This window comes from Diabrotica undecimpunctata, chromosome 1, assembly GCF_040954645.1.
Source record: "Diabrotica undecimpunctata isolate CICGRU chromosome 1, icDiaUnde3, whole genome shotgun sequence".
NCBI lineage: Eukaryota > Metazoa > Arthropoda > Insecta > Coleoptera > Chrysomelidae > Diabrotica > Diabrotica undecimpunctata.
The window spans coordinates 67,136,837-67,159,713 of record NC_092803.1 but is presented as its reverse complement, the minus strand read 5'-3'; the positions used below and the strand labels follow the sequence as shown (position 1 = coordinate 67,159,713).

Here is a 22,877-nt window from a genome sequence, read left to right as displayed (position 1 = left end):
CTCTTCAATTTAATCATGTATGAAATCATTAAAAGCGTTAACAAAGAAAGAGAATACAGAATAGTAAACAAAAAAATAAAAATGCTCTGTTACGCAGACGACGCAATTTTGATAGCCCAAAATAAAGATAGTTTGCAAAGACCGGTCCACAGATTTAACATAATAGCAAAAGAATTTAATACGACAATCTAATCTTAGAAATCTAAAACAATAGTAGTCAGCAAAGAACCAACCAGATGTAAAATAGAAATTGATGGCATCAGTATTGAACAAGTACTGGAAATAAAATACTTGTTAATCACACTGTCCAGCTATGGAGACCTGGACAAAGAAGTGAGAGATCAAGTACAAAAATCAAATAGACTGACAGGATGCCTTAATAATACTATATGGCGAAACAGACACATTAACACTATGATGAAGTCAAGAATTTATAAAGCCAGTGTAAGACCAATAATGACATATGCCTCAGAAACAAGACCCAACACAGCCACAACGCAAAGGCTACTACAAATGGCAGAGATGAGAGTACTGAGAAGAATTACAAGAAATACGCTGAGAGATCGAAAGAGAAGTGAGGACATTAAAAGAAAATGTAAATACCGCGCAAAAGAAAGATGGAGCGACAACCTTCCATAGAGGTATTCATATACATATTCGTATACACATATACGTGGTTTTTCAGTTTAAGTTTGAGATTAAAATTAATTCATGTAATTGAACGTTAAGATAAAAGTATTTAAAAAACTTTGAAATCATACAAAAAACTTTGAAATTCTCGTAAATTGTTGTAAAACAGTAGTTTGTCAATAAAAAAAACCAAAAACACATATTGGGGACAGTAATGCTTAATTAAAAGTATGTATTGTATTTAATTAGGTATTTATGACGTACATGTATACAGTGTGGAAACCACTTAAGGAATAAAATTGTTTGTGTCCTTATTTTAGAAAATAATAAAAAATGTTGAGATACTTTAACTATTAAATTTAAATGTGCGCTTTATAAACATAAATTTGAATGTACAGGGTGATCCAAGCAAGTCTGATATACCTAGTCCATAATCTGTATTTTAAATGAAACACCCAGTATATTTTTATGTTTTTAAAAGCTCCTTAAGAACCGGATCTCAACGAACTATATCATGTAGGGTCTATTATGAATAATACAAGGTGAAATTTTGAAATTTAGTATAATTTTCTTCAAGACAATTAATTCATAGAATACCCGAGGTAATTGATTGGATTATATTAAAATAAATGCTCAAAATGCTCTCCACCTTGTTGTTGGCAATAACACAGTCTCCTATAAAACTCCTCCCGAACTTTGTTTAAAGTTTGAGGTGAAATATTCAGTATTTCTGTAGTTATCCTTTCTTTGAGGTCTTCAATGCTAGTTGGTTGTTTTGCATATACTTTGTTCTTGAGATAACCCCACAGAAAAATCCAAAGGCGCAAGATCTGGCAATCTAGCTGGCCACACAATAGTACTCCTTCCTCCAATCTATTTATTGAAGAAGATTTCAATCAAGAAATTTGATTGAAATCTTGTGGTAGGATCGGATCTATTGAATTGGGATATAAGTTAGCCAACTGAGGAAGAACATCGTCTCTTAGCATGCTTAAATATTTTTTTGCTGTCAAATTACCATCTACAAATAATATAGGATCAATAATATGATCTCCTATAATACCTGCCCAAACATTCAACTTTTGAGGATATTGAGTGTGTGTCTTACGCATCCAATGAGGATTCTCCGCTGACCAATATCTACAGTTTTGTAGGTTTACCTCTCCGTTCAATGTAAATGTTGATTCATCAAAAAAAAAACGAATTGTGCCAAGAGCTTTTCATTTGTATTAATTTTATCCATTCTTTCGCAGAAATCTATTCTACGATCTGGATCGTCTGCTGTTAGCTCCTGCACAAAAGTCTATTTATATGGATGAAGTTTTTCTTCATGGAGACACCTTAGGACAGTTGTATGACTCACATTATTTTGACGTGCAATTTGACGTGAACTTGACGTTGGATTCTCTGCGACACTTAACAAAATATCCACTTTCACCTCATCTTAATGAAGTTCGGTTTTCTTTTTAATGGTTTGACATGTCTAAGTTCTTTGAATTGTGCATAAATTTTAGACACAGTACCTTGTGCAATATTAGGCAACTGAGGATACCTCTGATTAAAGACGTTGGCTACTTCAACTTGACTTCTACAATTCTCCCCGTAACCGGTCATCATTAGAATCTCAATTCGTTGGATCTCAGTTAAATATTTCATTTTTATTTCCGCAAGAAATTAGTTGTTAATTAGGAATTTATAATTTTAATGTAAAATGTCAATACACCAACAACTGATTGATAACAATCCGCATTATTTACCGATTTAGTTTAGTTAGCAGACTATTTAGACGGTTTTTACCTATTCAAAAATGTTAACACGGTTACTAAACAGAAATTTTCCCCAATATACTGACACTTAAAGTAGAAGTTTATTGTCTGTATTTAGCTAATTTAAAATAATACCATAACACGTGATAAATTATTAATTTCAAAATTTCACCTTGTATTATGAATTATAGACTCTTATGTTAGACTCTTATAAGAATATATACAGTGCACAGATTCTAAATATGCCGGTGGGAGATGGCTTCTATGAGTTGTATTATAGTTGGTGTATGAGAGAAAAAGTTTTCGAAATAATGAAATAACAAATGTTATATTATTATTTGTTATTTCATTATTTTGAAAACTTTCTCTCATACATCGACTATAATACAGCGCATAGAAGCCATCTCCCACCGGCACATTTAGAATCTGTGCACTGTAGATTCTTATGTTAGGAATCTTTTAAAAAGATAAAAATATACAGGGTGTTTCTATAAAAATAGGGATTATGTACTATGCCAGACTTGCGTGGATCACCCTGTACATTTAAATTTATGTTTAAAAAGCGCATACTTAAATTTAAAAGTTAACGTGTGTCCCAGAGTTTTTTATTATTTTCTATAATAAGGACACAAACAATTTTATTCCATAAGTGGTTTCCACACTGTATAAAAATTCGCGATTTGACATAATTATATTGTAGTGTATTTATAAAAGTGTCTATTACGCAGAGTCCGATTTATTTTGTTAGTTCGGTATTTGTGAATTTACTTGATAGTAGCTTGCAAATAATATTTATGATAATATCGATAATATTATAAGTTAAAAAGACAATTTTTAATACTTTCTGCAACTGAAAGTATTTGTATCTTGACACGTGAACTTGAGTGGATACTTATATCTATAGAAGATATAGATAAAGAGTACCTATATAAATTTCAAAAATTAATTATTTTCCAACAGCAAAAATATGTTGATGTTATTATTGTTTGCAGCCACAGTCACTGGCTATCAGTAAGTTAAATTGTTTACGTTTTAGTTAATAGTTTGCTTCAGTTGTATACTTGCTGTCGAGTTTTCTTTAAGCTTTTTTTTTATTCACACAAAATATTATCGTTAGTGTCAATTTAAAGTTTTATATTTACTTTAAATTTATTTTAATATCTGGTTAAAAATATTATATACAAATATATACAAATATATATATATATATATATATATATATATATATATATATATATATATATATATATATATATACAAATTATCATATAATTTCCTCATTTGGGTAGCAAATGGTGTGTTGAAGCGAACATATGATGCTGATTGCTGTTAGCATCTCTTAGCCTCTCACATTCAATTTTTCGATTCACACCTGCTAGTTATGCTACTCGGTAACCTGAGAAATCTTGTGAAAGTTACCGGTTACCCGTTATCGTGCTTAACAATCCCGATTAAACTCACCGCCCGATGCCGCCAACATCTCAAAAGAAATCTATTATAGTGTAATAGATTCTCGTAGACGTAGACGGTTAATGTCAAAATTTTAGCCGGATCAGACTAGTTATATACACACACACACACACACGCAGTGATCAACCCTGCCCCTAGGAACATGTGTATACCAATGTAAGAATGGGATCCACATGTCCGAAGATCAAACCGGTCAAACTTCGCTAGTCGAATTGGTACCTATCTGACCCCCAGGCTTTTCCACCACCTCTCCTCATCGTGTGAATTACGTGAGGAGGCTTATGATCTGAAATTTACCTAAGATGCCCTGGGTAATAGGACATCCTCGGTTTTTAGTGAATGTGGTTATGCCACCTAACTGTAGGGGTAGCCACATCTAGGCTTTTCTCCCTATTTACTTTAATGACTCTATTGATTTTACTCTAGCTTTACGTCGGGACTTGAGTCCCTAAAAAAAGAAAAAAGAGCGTGTGTTCCGACCATAGAGCCATCAGCCTGACCTGATGACTCTATGTCCGGAAAAGAGTGTGTGCTCGGTCACTCAGCCGCCGATTTGGCAAAATAAATTTTGTTCTCCTCGCCGGCTGAGCACCCGAGAGGGGTCCGGCCACCAAGCCCATGTATGCCGCACATGACCTCAGTGCTCGGATTTCGCGAGTAGATCTTTCATTTCGATCTGCCTTAAGGGCCTTTGTTCGTTCTTCTTGCAACCATCTTATTCTTTATTTATTCGTTCGAGTTCTCCCTATATCGAGCTATCTGTTGTTTTGGTCTTCTGTGTACCGTCCTTGTGCTTTCATTGTAGTTAGTCAGCTCTCTTAACATTCTACTGGGGTGGTTTCTTAGTCCGTTGAAAATTTCATATGCTCTCTCGTCTAGCGTGCGTAGGATTCTTGTTTGTCCTGAGTCTCTATATACATATCTCAAGGGTACGTACCTTGGTATCTTAAGGGCATCTCTGACTATTTGATTTTGAGTAGTCTGTATATTTTTCCTGTTTGTTTTACATGTGTGTCCCCACGCAGCGGATGCATATGTTAGGACTGGCAGGATAATACTATTCGCAACCCTGATTTTGGTTTTAAATCGTAGTTTACTTTTCCTTCCAATAAGTGTTGAGAGCTGACTTTGGCTTTGCGTATTTGCTGATTGATGTGATCAGTGAACGTTAGCTTCTTATCTAGATGTACCCCTAGGTATTTAGCCTGGTTGGTCCAGTCTACTGCGGTGTTTTCGATTGTAATTTTGCGATTTGGTACACTTCTTCTGTGACTAAGCATTACAGCCTGTGTTTTGTCTGGATTTAGGGCTATTTTCCATTTTATGCACCATCTTTGGAATCTGTTTAGTGCTCTTTGCAGATGATTAGCTGCATGATCCGGGTTTCTCCAGCTAACAGCTATTGCTGTGTCGTCAGCGTAAAGACTCAACAGAGAGCCTGGCTCTTTTGGCGTGTCGGCCGTATAGATGGTGTACAGGTACGGCGACAGCACCGCTCCCTGAGGCACACCCGCCTCCAGGGTCCCGACTTCGGATAGGGTTGCCCCTATTCGAACTCTGAACCTTCTGTTGGCAAGATATGACGCAAGGAGGCATGTCATCGCCTCACTGTAACCAAATTCATTCATTTTATAGATGAGTCCATGGTGCCAGACTCTGTCGAAGGCTTTGCTGACGTCCAGAAAAGCTGTAGCTGTGTACATTTTTTCATTAAATCCTTTGGTGATGAATTCTGTAAGTCGTAGTAGCTGTAATTCACAGGAGTGTTCGCTTCTGAACCCAAATTGAGGACTGGAATGTAGGACAAGTGCCTATGCCACACTCGGTGTCTTACCCACCGGGAGCTGAAAAGCTCCGTTGACAATAGGTCAGTCGCCCCCACCTAAGCACGCTTCTCTCTTGACCACGTCCGTACTGTTCGACTGCTCGAGTCGAACTTCAGACTAGTTATTTTGTTTTGACCGCGTGTGAAAAGAGGGGTGTCGCTGATTTAAAAAAAAAATAGAAAAAGCGATTTCGATCGGTAATTAGATTCTTATTTTTGGAAGTGAAATCGTGCAGAGAAAATAAAGAGCGTTTTGACGCTGTGTACGGTGCCTCTTCTGCTTCGATGGAAACTGTCAAGCATTGGTTTAACAAGTTTCAATGTAATCGCACGTCGGTTTTTGATGAGCCACACATCGGTGCCCCTAAAATGGCTACTACGGAGGATAACGTGACAACAATGTCTGATCTCGTATTGGCAGACTGCAACTAAATGTGCGCGTGATAGCTGAGACAGTAGGCATCTCAAATGGCCGCTTATAAAATTGCATAAAATATTGTGCATGAGAAAGCCGTCGGAGCGATGGTTGCCGCGTTTGCTCAGTCCGGACAACAAGCTTAACCGTGAGACCACTTCAGAGCAGTATTTGACGCTGTTTAAGCGTAATCCGAAGGATTTTCTACGTCGTTTCTTAGCCTACGACTAAACATGGATCCACGGGTATACACCAGAGACCAAGGAACAGTCAAAACAGTGGACAGCACCCGGCGAACGTACTCCGAAGAAGGCGAAGATTGTCCTATCGGCCGCACAGGTAATGGTCACCATTTTCTTGGATTCACAAGGAGTAATCTACATCAACTATCTAGATAAGGGCAAAGCGGTAACAGAGCTCTACTACAAATTAAATTGCAGAAAAAACGACTACATTTGGAGAAAAAAAAGTGCTCTTCCACCACGACAACGCACTGGCTCATACCTTTGTCGTCGCCATCGTGAAATTGGCCGAATTGCTCTACTAACTGTTGTTCTATCCACCGTATTCTCCATATTTGGCCACGTGCGATGTATTTTTGTTTCCAAACTTAAAAAAACACTCGCTGGGCAGAAAGTTAAGTCGCATGAGGCGGTCATCGCCTCCACGGAAGCCTACTTTACAGAACTCGAGAAAACGTATTTTTCAGACGGGTTAAAGAAGTTGGAGCATCGCTGGGTTCAGTGTATCGAGCTAAAAGGAGATTACGTTGATGAATAAATCGCTACTTCTCCAAAATTTATGTTTTTCTTTTGTAGGCTAAGTAATTATCGGATTGCCTTAGTAGTGAACTAACAAACCTATAACAAAAGATATAAAAATAGGTAGAGAAATAAAATATACAAGTAATCATTGTTTAGTATGGAAAAAATTAAGATAAATGCCAAAGTACCAAGAAGAAGAAATAGTTATGAGGAATTGTAAAGCTTCACAAATACGAGATTTAAAGCTAAACTTTACAACTTTGTGTTCGATACTTATATCGAAATAGGTTGCAGAGTTTACTATGTAAAAACGAAGCATGGACTTAAATAAAAATGTATCAATATTAAAAGAAACAATAACTAAAGCGGCAAAAGAAGCATTTCGTATGGAATAACGTAAGAATTAATATCTGGAGAAATACAACTAAGACATAAGAAAAGATGACTAAAAGAAAACAAAAGATGCATTCTTTAAGTGACTGAAGGATAAAAACTTCAATAACACGAGATGAACAAGTTACATACGGGCAGGAAGTAAAGCAAGCAGTACGACTGTAGGAGAACGAATATTGGTGGAGAATGTGTAGAGACATAGATAACACTATTGACTATAATAGATCAATAAAAGCTGAAAAAAAAGTAAAAAAATTAGACGAAATAAACAAGGAGAAGAGATAAATATTTATAAAAAGTAAATTTTACAACAAATAATTAGACCAAAGTAATGGACGAAAGATTACACAATGTTACAAGAATAGACGAAAATTCGACTTTATGAGAATATATCTTCAAATTAACAAAAGGGCAGAATGAGGACTGAGCAAATATTATACGGAATGGAAGTAGAATGCTCAATAATACAAAAATTGGAACACAGGGTACTACAATGCTACCGTCATGATTAAAGAATTTCTGGTTATAGGTGGCCAAAGGGAGTAATGGAATTGGAACGTCCAGGAAAAAGACGGAGAGAAAGATCAGCTATGAGATGAAGCACATATTTATATATAAGGAATTAGATGATGAAGATACTTTCAGTCACCTTCTCGGAGAAAGTCAGAGGATAGAAAGCTGTGGAGGGTTAAAACGGTAAACTCATAATGAAAAAATGCCGAACAAGAAAACTCCTATCTGACGTTTCTCCTTTCAGTGTGGCAGAGCAGAATTTAAAATAAACTTTGGCATTAAAGCATTTAAGCCTTATTTTAATTTAATCTTATCTATCTCACATAGTATACTGACAATTTGGAGATATGATATCGTCTATCGATACTATTTTCAAGTAGGTATTAAACATTTTATTTTCAACTTGCATTCCTCGGACGTGTTTATTTATAGATCGTTCATTTGATTACATCAAATCAAGTGTTACTTAAGTATTTGGTATTCCATGATGTTTTTTACCATTTAAACTCAATTTTTGTGACAAGTTAATTGGTTAGTATTACACGTATTAAAAATTAAACAGAATGCCTATGTTTAGCTAATGTGTAATTTTTGTCAATCACATCAAAAACCAGATTAGCAAAAATTTTATTATTTTCTTCTAAAGATATTTTCTTGTGACATGTTAATACATTTTTTTTATTTTCGAAGTAGACATCAAAACGTGAAAATAAACTTATTATACAGTAAAATATTTGTTGCGTCTTATCACCGATATTGTTTAACTGTATTCGGAATCTATATTCAGAGAGACATTGGACGAGGTTTAAGGACGAGGGAATGAAGATTAACGGAACCAACATATACTACACCACGTACGCTGATGATACCATCCTAATAGCAAGCAACAGATACCAACTAGCAAAGATAACAACTAACGTAGATTTATATGACAAGGCAAAAATAGTAGACAGGTAACTTCCATAAAATATTTGGGAGCAAATATCAACAGTCAGTGTAACCCAAAAAAAGAAATCCTATCAAGAAACGAACAAACGAGGAAAACACTCATGAACATAAAAACATTTTTTAATGATCGGATTTTACGGCTTTTCTGTTTTTCTGTATGGCTGCGAAAGCTGGACAATGGACTCTGCAATAGACAAAACAATAGATGCCTTTGAGATGTATATATACAGATCGATGATAAGAATTTCCTGGGTACAAATGGTTGCCAGTTAGGGAAAAATCAATAAGCCGCAGGCAACAGTAGTAAATACATAAAAGTTTAAAATTAAACTGAATAATAAATCCAGATCTTAAAAGCTTGAGTAAATTTTCAAGTAGAGAAATAAAATTGATGGATCCGCCTACCATTAAGGAATTTTTACCCTATTTATATCTCTTTATCGAGTGGGTTTTTATCATTAAGGGTACTAGGAAATTCTACCCTTTTCTCTACCCTTTTGTATGGGGTTGAAGCTTGGACACGTAAAAAATCCAACATTAAAAACCTAGAAGCATTCGAAATGTGGTGTTACCGACGTATTTTGAAAATATCATGGATGGATCGCAAAACAAACGAATAAGTTCTCGAACAACAAGGAACAGAATGCGAAGTTTTAAATTCCATAAAAATCAGGAAATTGGAATACTTGGTGCACATGAGAGGTGAAAAATACGAACTTCTAAGGAATATAATGCAGGGAAAAATCAAAGGCAGAAGAAGCGTAGGAAGACGTAAAATCTCGTGGGTACGCAATCTCCGTTAATGGTTTGGATGCAGTTCAATTGAACTATTCAAGCGCGTAACCAACAAAATTATAATTGCCAGAATGATTTCCAATCTCCGATAGGAGCGGAACTTGAAGAAGAAGAAGAAGGAAATTCTAATGATGGGTGTCCGCGAGGAAGGTCGGTATAAAAGAACAGGGATTTCCATTTCTAATAATCGGGAATTCAGAATCGCTTTACGCAGGTGGTCAGGTACAAAGGTTTTACTACACTATTAATATAAGAAAATTTGTTAAATATGGACGATATGTGGGGGTGAATGTTATTGAGAAAAAAGATTTAAAAAATATGTACATATTACATATTATGTTAAACTTCGCTTTCTGTGGTATGTGATATCAACATAGGGAGGTTAGTGTCTTCACAGAAAATAACTCCATATCAGCTCTCTAGGTGCTCTACAGAGGGCTTCGGTTAGTCAATCTGAAGTTGCCTCTACTTTTCCATCTTAATTAGGCAGGATGGATAAATAAAACTCGGTTTTGGAGTCGAAAAAGGTACTAGCAAAAGAATCTCAGGACAAGCATGGAGCAGAGCCCCGTGAAGAAGGCCCCCAGGTGTAAGACATCCTACATGGGGACCAGAGTAAAGCTTGGAAACAGCACCCTTTTTATACACTATATTTTATATCGATATGTGCATTTTCTAAGTCCATCGGCCAATCATAAATTTCGTATAAGGTAGAAAGGCGGCGCGATGCGCATCGGAGTGCGTACTAGTCCTCAAACTATCGCACTCGATGACAGTAATACAAACATAATTATATTTTTTGTTAAAATAATTTCAATTCAGGCTTGTTTTAAATTTTTAGTTTTAGTTCGTAAAACAATATATTCATATTTTACTACAATTTGGAGGACTTATACAGCTGTTCTCATGAGAAAATAAAAAAAAACTGTATATTTCTTAGGGATTCACACAATTTGCCGATGTTTTTAATATTTGACGGACAAGTTTCAGATTCTTCCACATCATTCTCACTATTTAAATCACTGTCTTCATTGTTAATTATTTCTTGAATGCCAAAATTAAGATTCTCGGTTAATGATTCAATTTAAGTAGACTTAATGACTCTTCTGTATAAGTAATAAGTACCCCTTCCCAGTAATACCCCCCAGTTACTGGGTATTCCCCAGTAATAAGTACCCATGAATGATAAAAACACACTCGATAAAGAGAAATGAATAGGGTAAAAATTCCTTAATGGTAGGCGGAATCATCAATAATAATCGCTATAGTTCATGATATTGATTTTTGTTGGAATGATAATAAAAATGTTGTGAATTGTAATTATTCTGCAACTGTAACTTTAAACAAAGCTGTAATTTTATGACTACAATAAAACCGTATCTACAGCATTTCATTGTAGTAATACTAGATGAATTTCTTCTATTATTATTTTGTATATATCTTTTGTTTTAATCTAGTTTAGGCAACGAGTATGAAACTAACAACAAACGTTTTCCTGAAAACTTCATGTTTGGTGTGGCGACTTCGGCATATCAAGTAGAAGGTAAGTAATTTAATTTTTTTACGCAAAAATTTTTTCTACTAAATATCCCTTCTTCCCAATTTATTTTAAAAATTCTTATTTTTATCAAATATTATTACATCATCACCAACACCACTTTCAAACCCTTTGCCATTATCTCTATCTAAGGTCGGTTTTCCTTATTACATTTCTCCATAATTTTCAACACATAAGTATATATAGAAAAAAATATTGAAAATTTCTTCGAATACTTCCTTAGTATAATTATATTTCAATTTACTTTATACGTTTATTCCGCTTATTACAACCCTCCAAGTGCTTCTATCTTAGGCCACGCCAATATTAATTTTTATTACAGGCATGTCTCAACTAAACAAAACATTTGTATCATATATGTTTTAAAGCTAGTTTTTCATTAAGCTTTATGATCTGCTCTTTATGAAAGACGGAAGAAATGATCGAATAATATAAGGTATATTCTGAAATTCCCAATGAAAAATATAATACACAATTTGACTAAATTACTTAATATTTTAGACTAACAATAAAGATTCCGAAGCAAAATATTTTGTTACGCTACCGTATTTAAAATTTGACAAATATCTGAGAAAGCAATGCAATACAACAAACTAGCCTACCTACATTTCGTAAACTTGTGTCTGTGTGCGTTTAATAAGTTGGCTTGGAAACTAGTCCTTTAGCCACAGAATTGTAATATAAGGTATTAGTTTTTAAATAATGTAACCAACTTTAAATTTGTACGACTTTCGAAAACTTGGAGAAAGTCTTTAATAGGGTATCACTATTAGATAAACTACAACCACCCCTTAACAGACAAGTATTACTAAATAAAATAAAGCTAATAATAAATATGTATGCAAGAAACCAAACTGAAGAAAAATTACTGACGGAAAGGAAAGAGAACTTTTCGTAACGTAAAATAACAACTGGGATTAAAGAGGGAGGGTCATTAACTATACCAATATTTAATCATTTATTAGATGAGGTTATCTTATTTATTAACCTAATATAAATATCTTGTTATTATGAGTTATTATCTTGCCGATATTTTTCCATTTTTCTCGATCTTCTGCCAAACTTGCACATTCTAATAGTAGAAAGATGTGTCCAAAATAGGCAATTATTTGCTCTGTTTTATGTGGTCTTAGCATTTCCGTGATATTCTGTTGTTATAGTATTGGCACATTTGTTCTACAATTGATCAACGTGATAAAACAAGTAAAAAGTAAAAAAATATATCCAATGGGAAACAAGCAAATAAAGATTGAATGCAGATGATGCAGTTCTAATAATAAGAAATGAAGACGATCTAATATATTAGGTTAATACTAAGGCTAAGAAATTCAACATAAAAATATCGTTCCCAAAACAAAAAGAAATAGATGTAAACCAGATGGTAATATAAGTAATCAAATTTAAATACCTTACAATCAAGTTATCGGTGGTAACAATATTGAGCAAGTAATGTGGCAAAAACTGACATAATCAAGCAGAATAACCTAATGCTTCAACGACGCAATATGTAGAAACAAGCACCTGAATACAAAAAAAGATGCGCATAAAAACCCCTAGAAACACGACCTGAAACTGGCTCAACACAAACATACTTGGAAACTAATAAAATTAGAATCTTAAGAAGAGATTCTTAAGATTCTAATTTTAATTAGAATCTAAAGAATCTAATTGGAAAAGGTGTTGAAAAAATCAAGGAATAATAAGATGAAAATGTCTGCATGATAGACAATAGAAATAAGTGGATGCAAGACAAAAGTGAAGAATCGACACATTAATAGAATGGCAGAAAACAGACTTTTTTTTCGTCTTTATAGAGGAGGGGATCTGGACTCTTTAAAAAATATCTTAGACCTTTGTGCTGGATTCATTCTTTGTACTTCCTGCGATAGTTCTCGAGGTACTTTAAAATGTCCTCTCGTCGCCGAGTCTACGCCGAACGTCTACCTGCGAAACCAGAGCATCCTCTGTCATCCAGCGATCTGGAAGCGAAATGTCCTTGCAAGTTCGGCATCACTTCCGAAGCACTATCTTCATTTATCCACAGATTCAACAAGAAGGCTCTCTGTTCCTTTTCCCTGTATCCACTTTTTTGCTCCAAAAAATTGGTTTATTTTGTCGCAGAAAGCAGACTAGCTTTGAATAAATCGATTGAGATAAGTCACTAATAGGAAAAAGAAGTACAAGTGAACCAAGAAGAAGACGCAATTATAATTGATCAGATTATAAAAGCATAAACGGCAATGTTGAAGGAAAACAGACAGTATGCTAAATAAAAGAAAAAGAAAAATAATAAGTTTTTTTTACCATTTTCAGCTCTTTAATCATAGTGCGTTTTTTACATTACGAAAGACTCTTATTATGCATTTTGTAACATTCAATAATGGATAGATTTATGATTTTGTTCTTTAAATCATTTTAGGTTTTCGTCAAACTTAAATATTTTCATGTCACTGATCTAACAAAAATTACACGTGTTAAAATGTGGATATTTTTATATTATTATTATTATAATTAATTCCGTAGATCTAATACCTCCCCCATTTCGTCTACATTAAAAAAGAGCGTCAATTTATATTTTATTCTATACCATATATATATATATATATATATATATATATATATATATATATATATATATATATATATATATTTATCATATAGTGATTTTTCTCGTTGTACTCGTATATGCTTGTCTATATTAAATCTAAAAATATATTTCTGAATCGTGGTTTTTAATTTTGTATAATAGTTACACATAAAATTTTATAGGTGCTTGGAATGTAGACGGAAGGACTCCAAGCATTTGGGATAACATGACACACGAAAATCCCGCGTTTACTCCGGACAGAAGCAATGGTGATGTTGCTTGTCTATCTTACTACAAATACAAGGAAGATGTTCAGATTCTGAAAGCTATGGGTGTTAAGCATTATAGATTTTCCATTTCGTGGACCAGAATTCTTCCTACCGGTAAGTTAAAATATAAGGCTAATTAAATGATTCGCTGTTTGTTTACCAAATAGTATCTTGTAATTGTTAGATTTATCTATTAACAAATTACATATTAAATGAAAGAACAATAAAATAAATTAAATAGATAACACCTAAATCAATTGCGTATACTGGTGAAAGTGTAATGGTTATTATAAAATATATCCAAAAAATATTAAACAAAATTAAAACACGAATTAGACTAAATAAAATGAATGCTTGAAAATGAAATTAAGCTACTGATTGAAAAACAAAAGATACTCAAAATATCTTTACGATAGTATTTAACCAGTTTTATTTCTGTTTAAAAAGTATGTTCATTTACGAAGGTAAATATTAATAAAATCATATGGATGTAAAAATAAAATAAAAAGTAAATGTACCTATGAATAAGAAAAATGGAAAGTGGAATTACCACCTTCACTACCACTAAATTTTTACCAACATATTTTTCTTTAATTAAAGATATTTTTTGTGCTCCACAAACCTATTTTACCGAAAATGGGAGTTGGCTGGAAATTTAAATTGATCTGAGCGTTTGAAAATTTTTAACGCCTATAAGAAAATGGATCGCTCAAAAAAATAAAGCAGCTAAAAATCGAGAACACCGGTTCTTTGCTGTTTTTTCGTCGTTTATTGAGTTACGTTTTTCGTTAGAGATGCGTTTACTCTTTTAAAAGTCATTTGAGTAAATAGCTGATATCAATACCTTTATTTTGGACCCCAGATTAATTATTTGGGACCCTCAGAACCAGAGTTATCAAGATTTATAAGACGAAAATCTGAAGAATCGCTACTTTTTAAAAATCATTTGAGCCATCAGTTATATTAATCACTTTAATTTGGACTCTGGACAAATGAACCTTTTCGGATCCTAAAAACAGGAGTTATGATTATTTAAAAGACGAAAATCTTGTTAAAATCTTTGGTTTTTTGGATATTTCGACATTTTTTCGCCAGTTTGTGTTAAATTTCTAGTTAAATTATTATTCATTTACCTTTTTTTAAAAACTGAAATCAATACCTTAAGTTGAACTCTAGATTTGACAATGTAGACCACTTAAGCTAAGCAATATGAATCAAAAATTGATAAGTTATTTTATCTCTTTTTTAATGACATTTAAAGTCTGAAATATATTTTATCTTATGCAGATTATCGTTTTCACACATGATGAATTTCAGAAATCAATTTGAGAAAAAATACAATATTTTCTATATAATGTCTTTTACTTCCGAAGCAGCAGTATTCACTACTCAAAATAACTCAAAAATTAAGTTATATTTTTTTTGCGTTAATGAAGTAGCTGACAGTTATTTAAACTAATGAATTAAAAACTACAGTTAAGTTTATCTTAATTATTTATCTTAATAAACAAAATAATTAAAATGTTCAATAACAATATAGTTATTTATAAGAGTTGATACATTTTTTATTACTTTTAATTTTTCTACTTTTCGATGTCAGTGCGTTATCGATAACAACGTTTTACTCTTATTTCATTATACAAGCAACTTTTTGAGTGTATTAAAAATAATACTTATTGCAAATAAGTGAAAACTTTCTTATGTACACTTCAAAATGTTTTAGAATTATAATAATTTGTAATCAGAATATGATCAAATAAAAGTACTCGTTTTTATATTTTCTATATTTTTAATCTTATACGATGTTCTTAAATGAATTGATAATTTAAAACAAATGCAAACAGTAGCACAATAAATTATTAGTACTAATGACCACGCTGCCAAGAAGAAGAAAATTGTAAATACTTCATTTATTTGTATTTATTTTTACCAGCAATTTAAAATAAAGATTTCCTACAGACCGGAATCTGTCTAAAGACTTTTAAAACTAAAATCAACAACTAAAATTATACTATACTGTACTATAATCTATAAATAAAATAAGAAAATAAATTCAGTTCGTCGTAAGGCTATATCACCCTTTATTTCAGCAATTTTTGATTTATGTTTCGAGTTAACATTGATTGATTTAAATTTTTTGGTGTAACTACTTTGTCTTCATTATTTAATAAATTACAATAAAACATTATATTATACCAACAGTTTTTTTTTCCAATATGTTTTTTTAGATGCGACAATTAAATTTTTTAAAATCTTGTTAACTAGTATATTGCATAAAAAGTTTTTTTAATTGCATATAATGGAAATAAACACATTCAGTGCATATTCCTAAAGGTAATTTCAAGACCTTTATTTTAGGCATATTTAATAATATTTTTAAGCAATGTTAAAGTGAGAAATATCAATGTTAAAAAAAAGAAACAGTTAAGACCTTTCATATTAGTAACTTCAGTCTGAAGCAATATTTCCATATGTAGGAATGTTATAGTAAATCCCGTACATTACAGATGTTGAGAAATGTAATACATTTATATTGTGTGTAGCGTAAGTATTGATATAGGTGTAATGCGCATGAGCGTTCAATGTTTATGTGTGATACTGTAAGTATAAGTAAGTGCTTGTGCGAGACAAGACCGAGTAGGCTTTTCCAGGGCGTGGAGCATCAGAGATTTGTGATCCTCCATAACTCTAGGGCATAGGTGCACACACATCGAATTTGAACGGTCGATAAAAGTTTAATCGAACAAATTCCTTTGGTGGCCCGAAGAAACAATGTGAGCGTCACGTTGACCGAAATACAAAGCGATCTTCAGGCGGCACGGCATCGATGCCGTGTGACATTCGATCACTTTCACTGCATGAACGACTGCCGTGATCGTTTAAAGCGAACGGTATCAAATGAAAGCAAGCACACACATCGATCTTTGTCTACTGACCAGAGGACCAGTTGCCTTTTTAAACACTTCTCAAGCTACGTCGCTCTTTGTTGCTACGTAGTTATTATTCATTGTGATTTTTTGAACTCCACCTAACAAACCTCTGTAGATCAACAAACGTCATCGAATAAATATCGAGTGGTGTGCGTGCAACGTTCGATCGAACTTTTGTCGACCGTCGAAATTCGACGTATGTGCGCCTAGCCTAAGAGTAGCACCGCACCGTTGCGTGTAATTATGTATAATGAAAGTCTTCTCACTTTATTCCATACCTCAACAATAGATAAAGTATTACTTGGTGAAAATATTCTTATCATTTTAGCGAAAATAAGTACAGTGTATTTAAACCTTTTTACTTTATGATTTAATTTATATTCCCATCGAAGATGCTAATATTATAGATACCTCTTTATTATTGTAAATAAATAGAAGTTTTATCGTTTTACTCCACACCTCAACAATAGATTAAGTGGTACTTGGTGACAATATTCTTATCATTTTAGCGAAAGTAAGTACAGTGTATTTAAACCTTTTTATTTTATAATTTAATTCTTAATCACATCGAAGATGTTAATCTAGTAATTTGCCTAGATATTTAAATCTAATGAATGACTAGGATGAACTTATAAAATGCTTCTTTTTAATACATTTTTTTCATTTTTACATTAAAACTAGATATTTTAGGGTACGAAAATATATCTTGTATTTAAAAAAAAACTTACATAGAAGAACTACTTGTGTATAATGGTATATTATTTATTAAACGTAATTTAAAAATTTATCCAAAAGGATTACAAATCTTCAAAATGTTTTCGTTGAGGTCCGACCATCATCAGTGAAAAAACCTAAAAGTATAATGACAAAAAATTTTTTGATTGAAAGATTTGTAATCGTTTTGAATAAATTTTTAAATTATTTTTAATAAATAATATAATATTATACACAAGAAATTCTTACTTCTATGTAAGTTTTTTGTAACTATGGTAACATAGCCAACTAATGGTATTTTCCCCTTTTACTTTATATTTATTATTCATTAATGTGTAGTATATTTTAGTCTTACCCATTTTATAAAGGTTTACTTTTAATTGTTTTAATACCAATTTTAGATTTTCAGTGCATTTGATATGTTAACATGTTTTATTAAAGACTTAAAAAATTTTCCAATAATGTGCCAGGAAGTAATAAGATTGTTGAATTATAATCCGAAGCTAAAAAATTATTTCTATTTTTTTAATGTCGCCTGTACTCTAGATAGCTAGTTATGTAAAAAATGCTGCGCGAGATATTCATTTAATTCAAATTCGACTTCAGAGGTGAAATGTGAATGTAAGTAGCAAAAATAGCTAAGAAGTAAAAAGCAGCAGGCATCTTCCGACACTCTATGTTAATTAAATTTTGTTTTATTACCATTTCAAAGGACCATATGTACGACCAGAAAATGTTTAGATTGTGATTATTGAAACCTTAACTTTTACCTTTATTAGAAAACCTTTTTATTTATTAAATTATCAATTTTTGATTCATACTTATTGCTTAGCTTAAGTAGTTCAGAGGGATAAATCTAGGGTTTAACTTAAGGTCTTGAATTTCCTTTTTGACAAAAGTTAGTTGAGTAAAAATTTAACTAAAAACATAAACCGGCGAAAATATGGCGAAATATCTGGTAAACCAAGGATTCATTCAAAAATGTATAGAATAAAGTGACTTTTTTTCATTTATATAACTGTATATGCTAAAAATGTGGTCCACAGGGAACGGCAGAAAGTTCAAAGCCTCCGTGGTAAGTTGTGGATATTCATCACGAACTCTGATCCAAAAATTATTCAGTGAAATTGTCATTCAGTGCTTGTAACAAATGTCATTTCTAAATTTCTAGTGCATATATCTGATTTGAGATATTTTCATGATTCTGCAAATTGTTTTTTTAGAAAAGTAATATTCAAAAGTCGCTCTCAGATCATTGAGATTCAACAACAATTCAACAACAAATGTTTTATTTTAAAATGTTTCACCTAAGACTAAGGTGATTTAAGGTGATTCAGGGACTTAATTAGCAATAAAAAGCTTGCGGTTTCTTTCTTACCAACAAGTAATCCAAAAATCTATTGTTTTTAAAGGCGGTTTTCTTGTTAGCATTGAAAACTGTTATCTGCTATTCTTGTAGTGAGAAGTTTAATTCGTTAAGTTTTCCAAACATGTCTGCTAAAAATGGTATTCTATGTAACTAGCTTTTATCGGACAAACAGTCTTTTAAATGTAAACTAAAAGGAATATCTGCAAAAGAAAAGTTTTAGTTCTGTTCTTAGTTTAAAAAGTTCAAAATTTTACTCCGTGGTAACCATCCCACTTCAGTAGAGAGCAGTAGTCTGTTATGATTGCTACCATAATCTTCACATAATATTAAGAACTGTTGGGATTGTAGATGATACGAGGACGTGACTTAAGAATTAGTTTTAGATTTGGAAGCCTTTTTTAAACTGCGAGTGATTGTCTATACAGGATGCAATGACAAGAATTAAAATTTGGCGTTTTCATTTTTATTCGTGATAGTGCTTCTGCTGTTATATGCGTCATTGCCTTCGCTTGATCGGTACAAATATTAATTCAATCATTCCAATCAAGTTAATTTTCTTCAAAAAATATACTAATTGTGTTATCATGTTTTTTACCGGTTCTACAAGTAGGCAGCGATGAGCACATAAATAAGTTTTCTTCAAGTAAATGTTTATATGGATATCCAACAATTACGAGCAAGGTGTTTAGTCCAGCAGGATCAATCTACTTATCCATTTGCAAGACGAATAGAAGCTGTGCAACCTGTTTTTGTTTTGTATATCCTACGAGATCCCAATCAGGCGCAAAACTGTATCGTTAGAAAGCGGTACTGTAGAAAGACATTTTGCAGAGTCTTCGTTGAGTATAAATTTTGTTATATCTACCACACGGTTTTATTACCTTTTTAGCTATAGTGTACACTTCTCCAGTCTCTGTGGCGCTTTCACTTACAGTCCGAGTTGCAGACATCATATTTTTTGTTTTCTTTATAATTGTTATTTTAAACGTACAAAAACTCTTTTGTCCTTTTTTTAAAATTAGGATGCACAGTTTCCAAACATCAGCGTATTTTAGCATAAACCATCGAACTATTAGAAAGTAGTTTGGTGCATTACATATAGAAAGGTTAGCTTATGGAACCAACAAATTCGAGATTAATGTGTGATTCATCATAGTATTGTTTTTACCTTTACCACTCTACCAACAGAGGTTTTACTACTTGAACTTGAAACCTTCTTTTTCTTCTTAGAGTGCCGTCTCCCTACGGAGATTGGCAATCATAATGGCTATTTTTATTTTTGAACTTGCTGCTCTAAACCAATCAATTGATCTGCATTGATACCAATCACGTAGATTCTTCAACCATGAGTTCTGCCTTCGGCCAACAGATCTTCTTCCTTGAATCTTTTCCTGTATGATGACTCTCAAAATTTCATATTTTGGTCCCGTCATTACGTGGCCTAGGTATTCCAGTTTTCTGGTTTGTATAGTGGTGATTAGTTCTGTTTCATTACCGTCCAGTACTTCTTTATTTGTAATTATATCATTCCATGATATTTATAATACTCTGCGGTATAACCAGAGTTCGAAAGCCTTGATTCTTTTTAAATTGCATTTTTTTAATGTCCAAGTCTCAGCTCCATATAATAATATTGAAAAAATATAACAGCGGATAGTACGTAGTCTGATCTCCAAATTTAGATTTTGGCAAGTTAGGAGTGGCTTCATTCGTATAAATGCTGATCTGGCAATCTCTATTCGCCTATTTATTTCTGGAGTATGATCATTGGCTTCATTGATCAAAGTTACCAAGTACTGATATTTTTCTACTTGTTTTATCACGTTACCATTGATTGTCAATAGGTGATGTAGATGTATATTTGTGGTCTTTTTGTAATTAGCATGTACTTCGTTTTTTTAGCGTTTATAGTAATTCCCATCTCAGCACTATTCATACTTAAGCTTTCGATAAGATGTTGTAGATCTTGTATAGATCTACAACACTTGAAACTTGAAACCATAGAGGTATAACTTGAAGCCATCATATCACCTTGATTTGGGTGATTTGATTTTTATTGCAACACCTTAAAGTCAACGCTCTAGTTTTCTTTACCACTAATGTCATTTTGGTAATTTGGTGAGAAATATAATTTTTTTACCGAAAAAATACAAGACTTTACAACCACTACAAGCAACATAAGCGAACGTAAAATACTGAGCGTGTAAATTTTATTAAACGATTTATTAACTAATTCTCTGTACCAAATAATCCTCCTTTTATACTATACGATCAACGAATCAAATTGAATTCTCCAGAAACTTCGCATGGTCAGACGATTTTCTCCGAACTACGCGTGAACGAGAAGCGGGGCGACGAAACGAGATCATTCGATTACTTACAGTCCAAAAGCAAATAGTGGTGTATATGTTAAATTTCAGTGAAATAGGTCTGGCTCGTACTTTACTTCTTCTTTATGTGCCGTCTTCTACCGAAGGTTGGCGACCATCAAACGATAGGTTTCTCTGTTTTGTGCCGCATGTATCATGTTCGCAGCTTCTGGTATGTGAAACCATTCTCTCAAGTTTTTGCACCAGGATTTCTTCTTTCTGCCCAAACCTCTTCTACCTTCAATCTTGCCTTCCACGATAAGCTGTAGCAGACTGTACTTATCATTACAGAACACATCGCCCAGGTATGAAGCTTTCCTCCTTTTAACAGTTGTTAACAATTCCACCTCTTTACCCATTCGTCTTAATACCGTGTCTTAATGCTGTGTTGGCCACTCTGTCTGTCCAAGGTATTCTCAGTATGCGTCGATACAGCCACATTATAGATCCCTAACTTCTTTATAGTTGCTGCTGTTAACGTCAACCCTTCAACTCCGTAAAGTAGCGTAGAGAGTACGTAGCATTTCGTGGGGCGCCATCGGAGGTTAACGCTTAGGTGGCGGTTGCTTAAGAGCTTTCTCATTTTGATGAATTTGGATCTTGCTATTTCAATTCGGATCTTAATCTCTACGTATGGGTCCCTCTTATCATTTACTGTATATCCCAGATATTTAAATCGGTGTACTCTTTCAACACGTTCGGCTTCAATATTCAGGTCGATATGTTGAATGTTCTTTTTACTGATCACCATAAATTTAGTTTTCTTTCTATTGATCTTCAGTCCAAATTGGTTTCCAGTTGTATTTACTCTATTTAGCATCATCTGTAAATCTTCGATGTTATCGGCCAGTATAACAGTACCATCTGCATATCGAAAATTACTTATTGGTACGCCATTAATCTTGATGCCATCGTTGTACTCTTCCAATGCCTCTAGAAATATTTGTTCCGTGTACAGGTTAAAAAGCAGTGGCGAAAGAATACAGCCCTGTCTAACCCCTCACGAAATGGTTACGTTTTCACTTACCATATGTCCATTCTTCATGTGGGCTGTTTGATTCCAATATAGATTTTTTATAATCTGAATGTCCTTAGTGTGAAGTCATGTAAGATGTAATATTTCTATGAGTTTGTCATGTTTGATAGTATCGAATCGTACTTTACAATATATTAAATTTATACAATAACGTAAATGTACTCGTTTATGCTATAAGTGTATATTTCGTTTTGGTATTTTTATCTTCTTCAGTAACTTTATTTGTATAGGTTTCACTTCAATACATGTATTCATTTTATTGTGGCTGACATCGGAGCATTACCAGATACTTTGCGGAGTACCGAGGCTTCGCGGAGCACACTTGGAAAACCGCTGCTCTACATATTTTTACTAGTTTAAACACTTTATATTCTTGTAAATTTGATACAGATAATAAAGAAATTAAATAAAATACATATAATAAATAATTTAAATTACAAATAAAATATGCAAAATGCGTGTGTCTTCTTCTTCAGCCTAATTTAATCCACTCCTAGACAAAGGCATTTCTATAGTTATCCACTCT

At 33.0% G+C, this 22,877-nt stretch overlaps 1 protein-coding gene across 1 annotated transcript in view; it reads left to right on the top strand.

Annotated features, from left to right (window-relative positions):
• The first annotated feature begins 3,252 nt into the window (after positions 1 to 3,252).
• The window catches only part of LOC140450371 (myrosinase 1-like), a 35,819-nt gene continuing 16,194 nt past the window's right edge, over positions 3,253 to 22,877 (top strand). Inside the window, exons 1-3 of the mRNA XM_072543971.1 lie at positions 3,253 to 3,407; positions 10,977 to 11,062; positions 13,847 to 14,047. Coding sequence (XP_072400072.1) covers positions 3,364 to 3,407; positions 10,977 to 11,062; positions 13,847 to 14,047 — 331 coding nt within the window. The 5' untranslated portion in view covers positions 3,253 to 3,363. The remainder of the gene's footprint in view (positions 3,408 to 10,976; positions 11,063 to 13,846; positions 14,048 to 22,877) is intronic.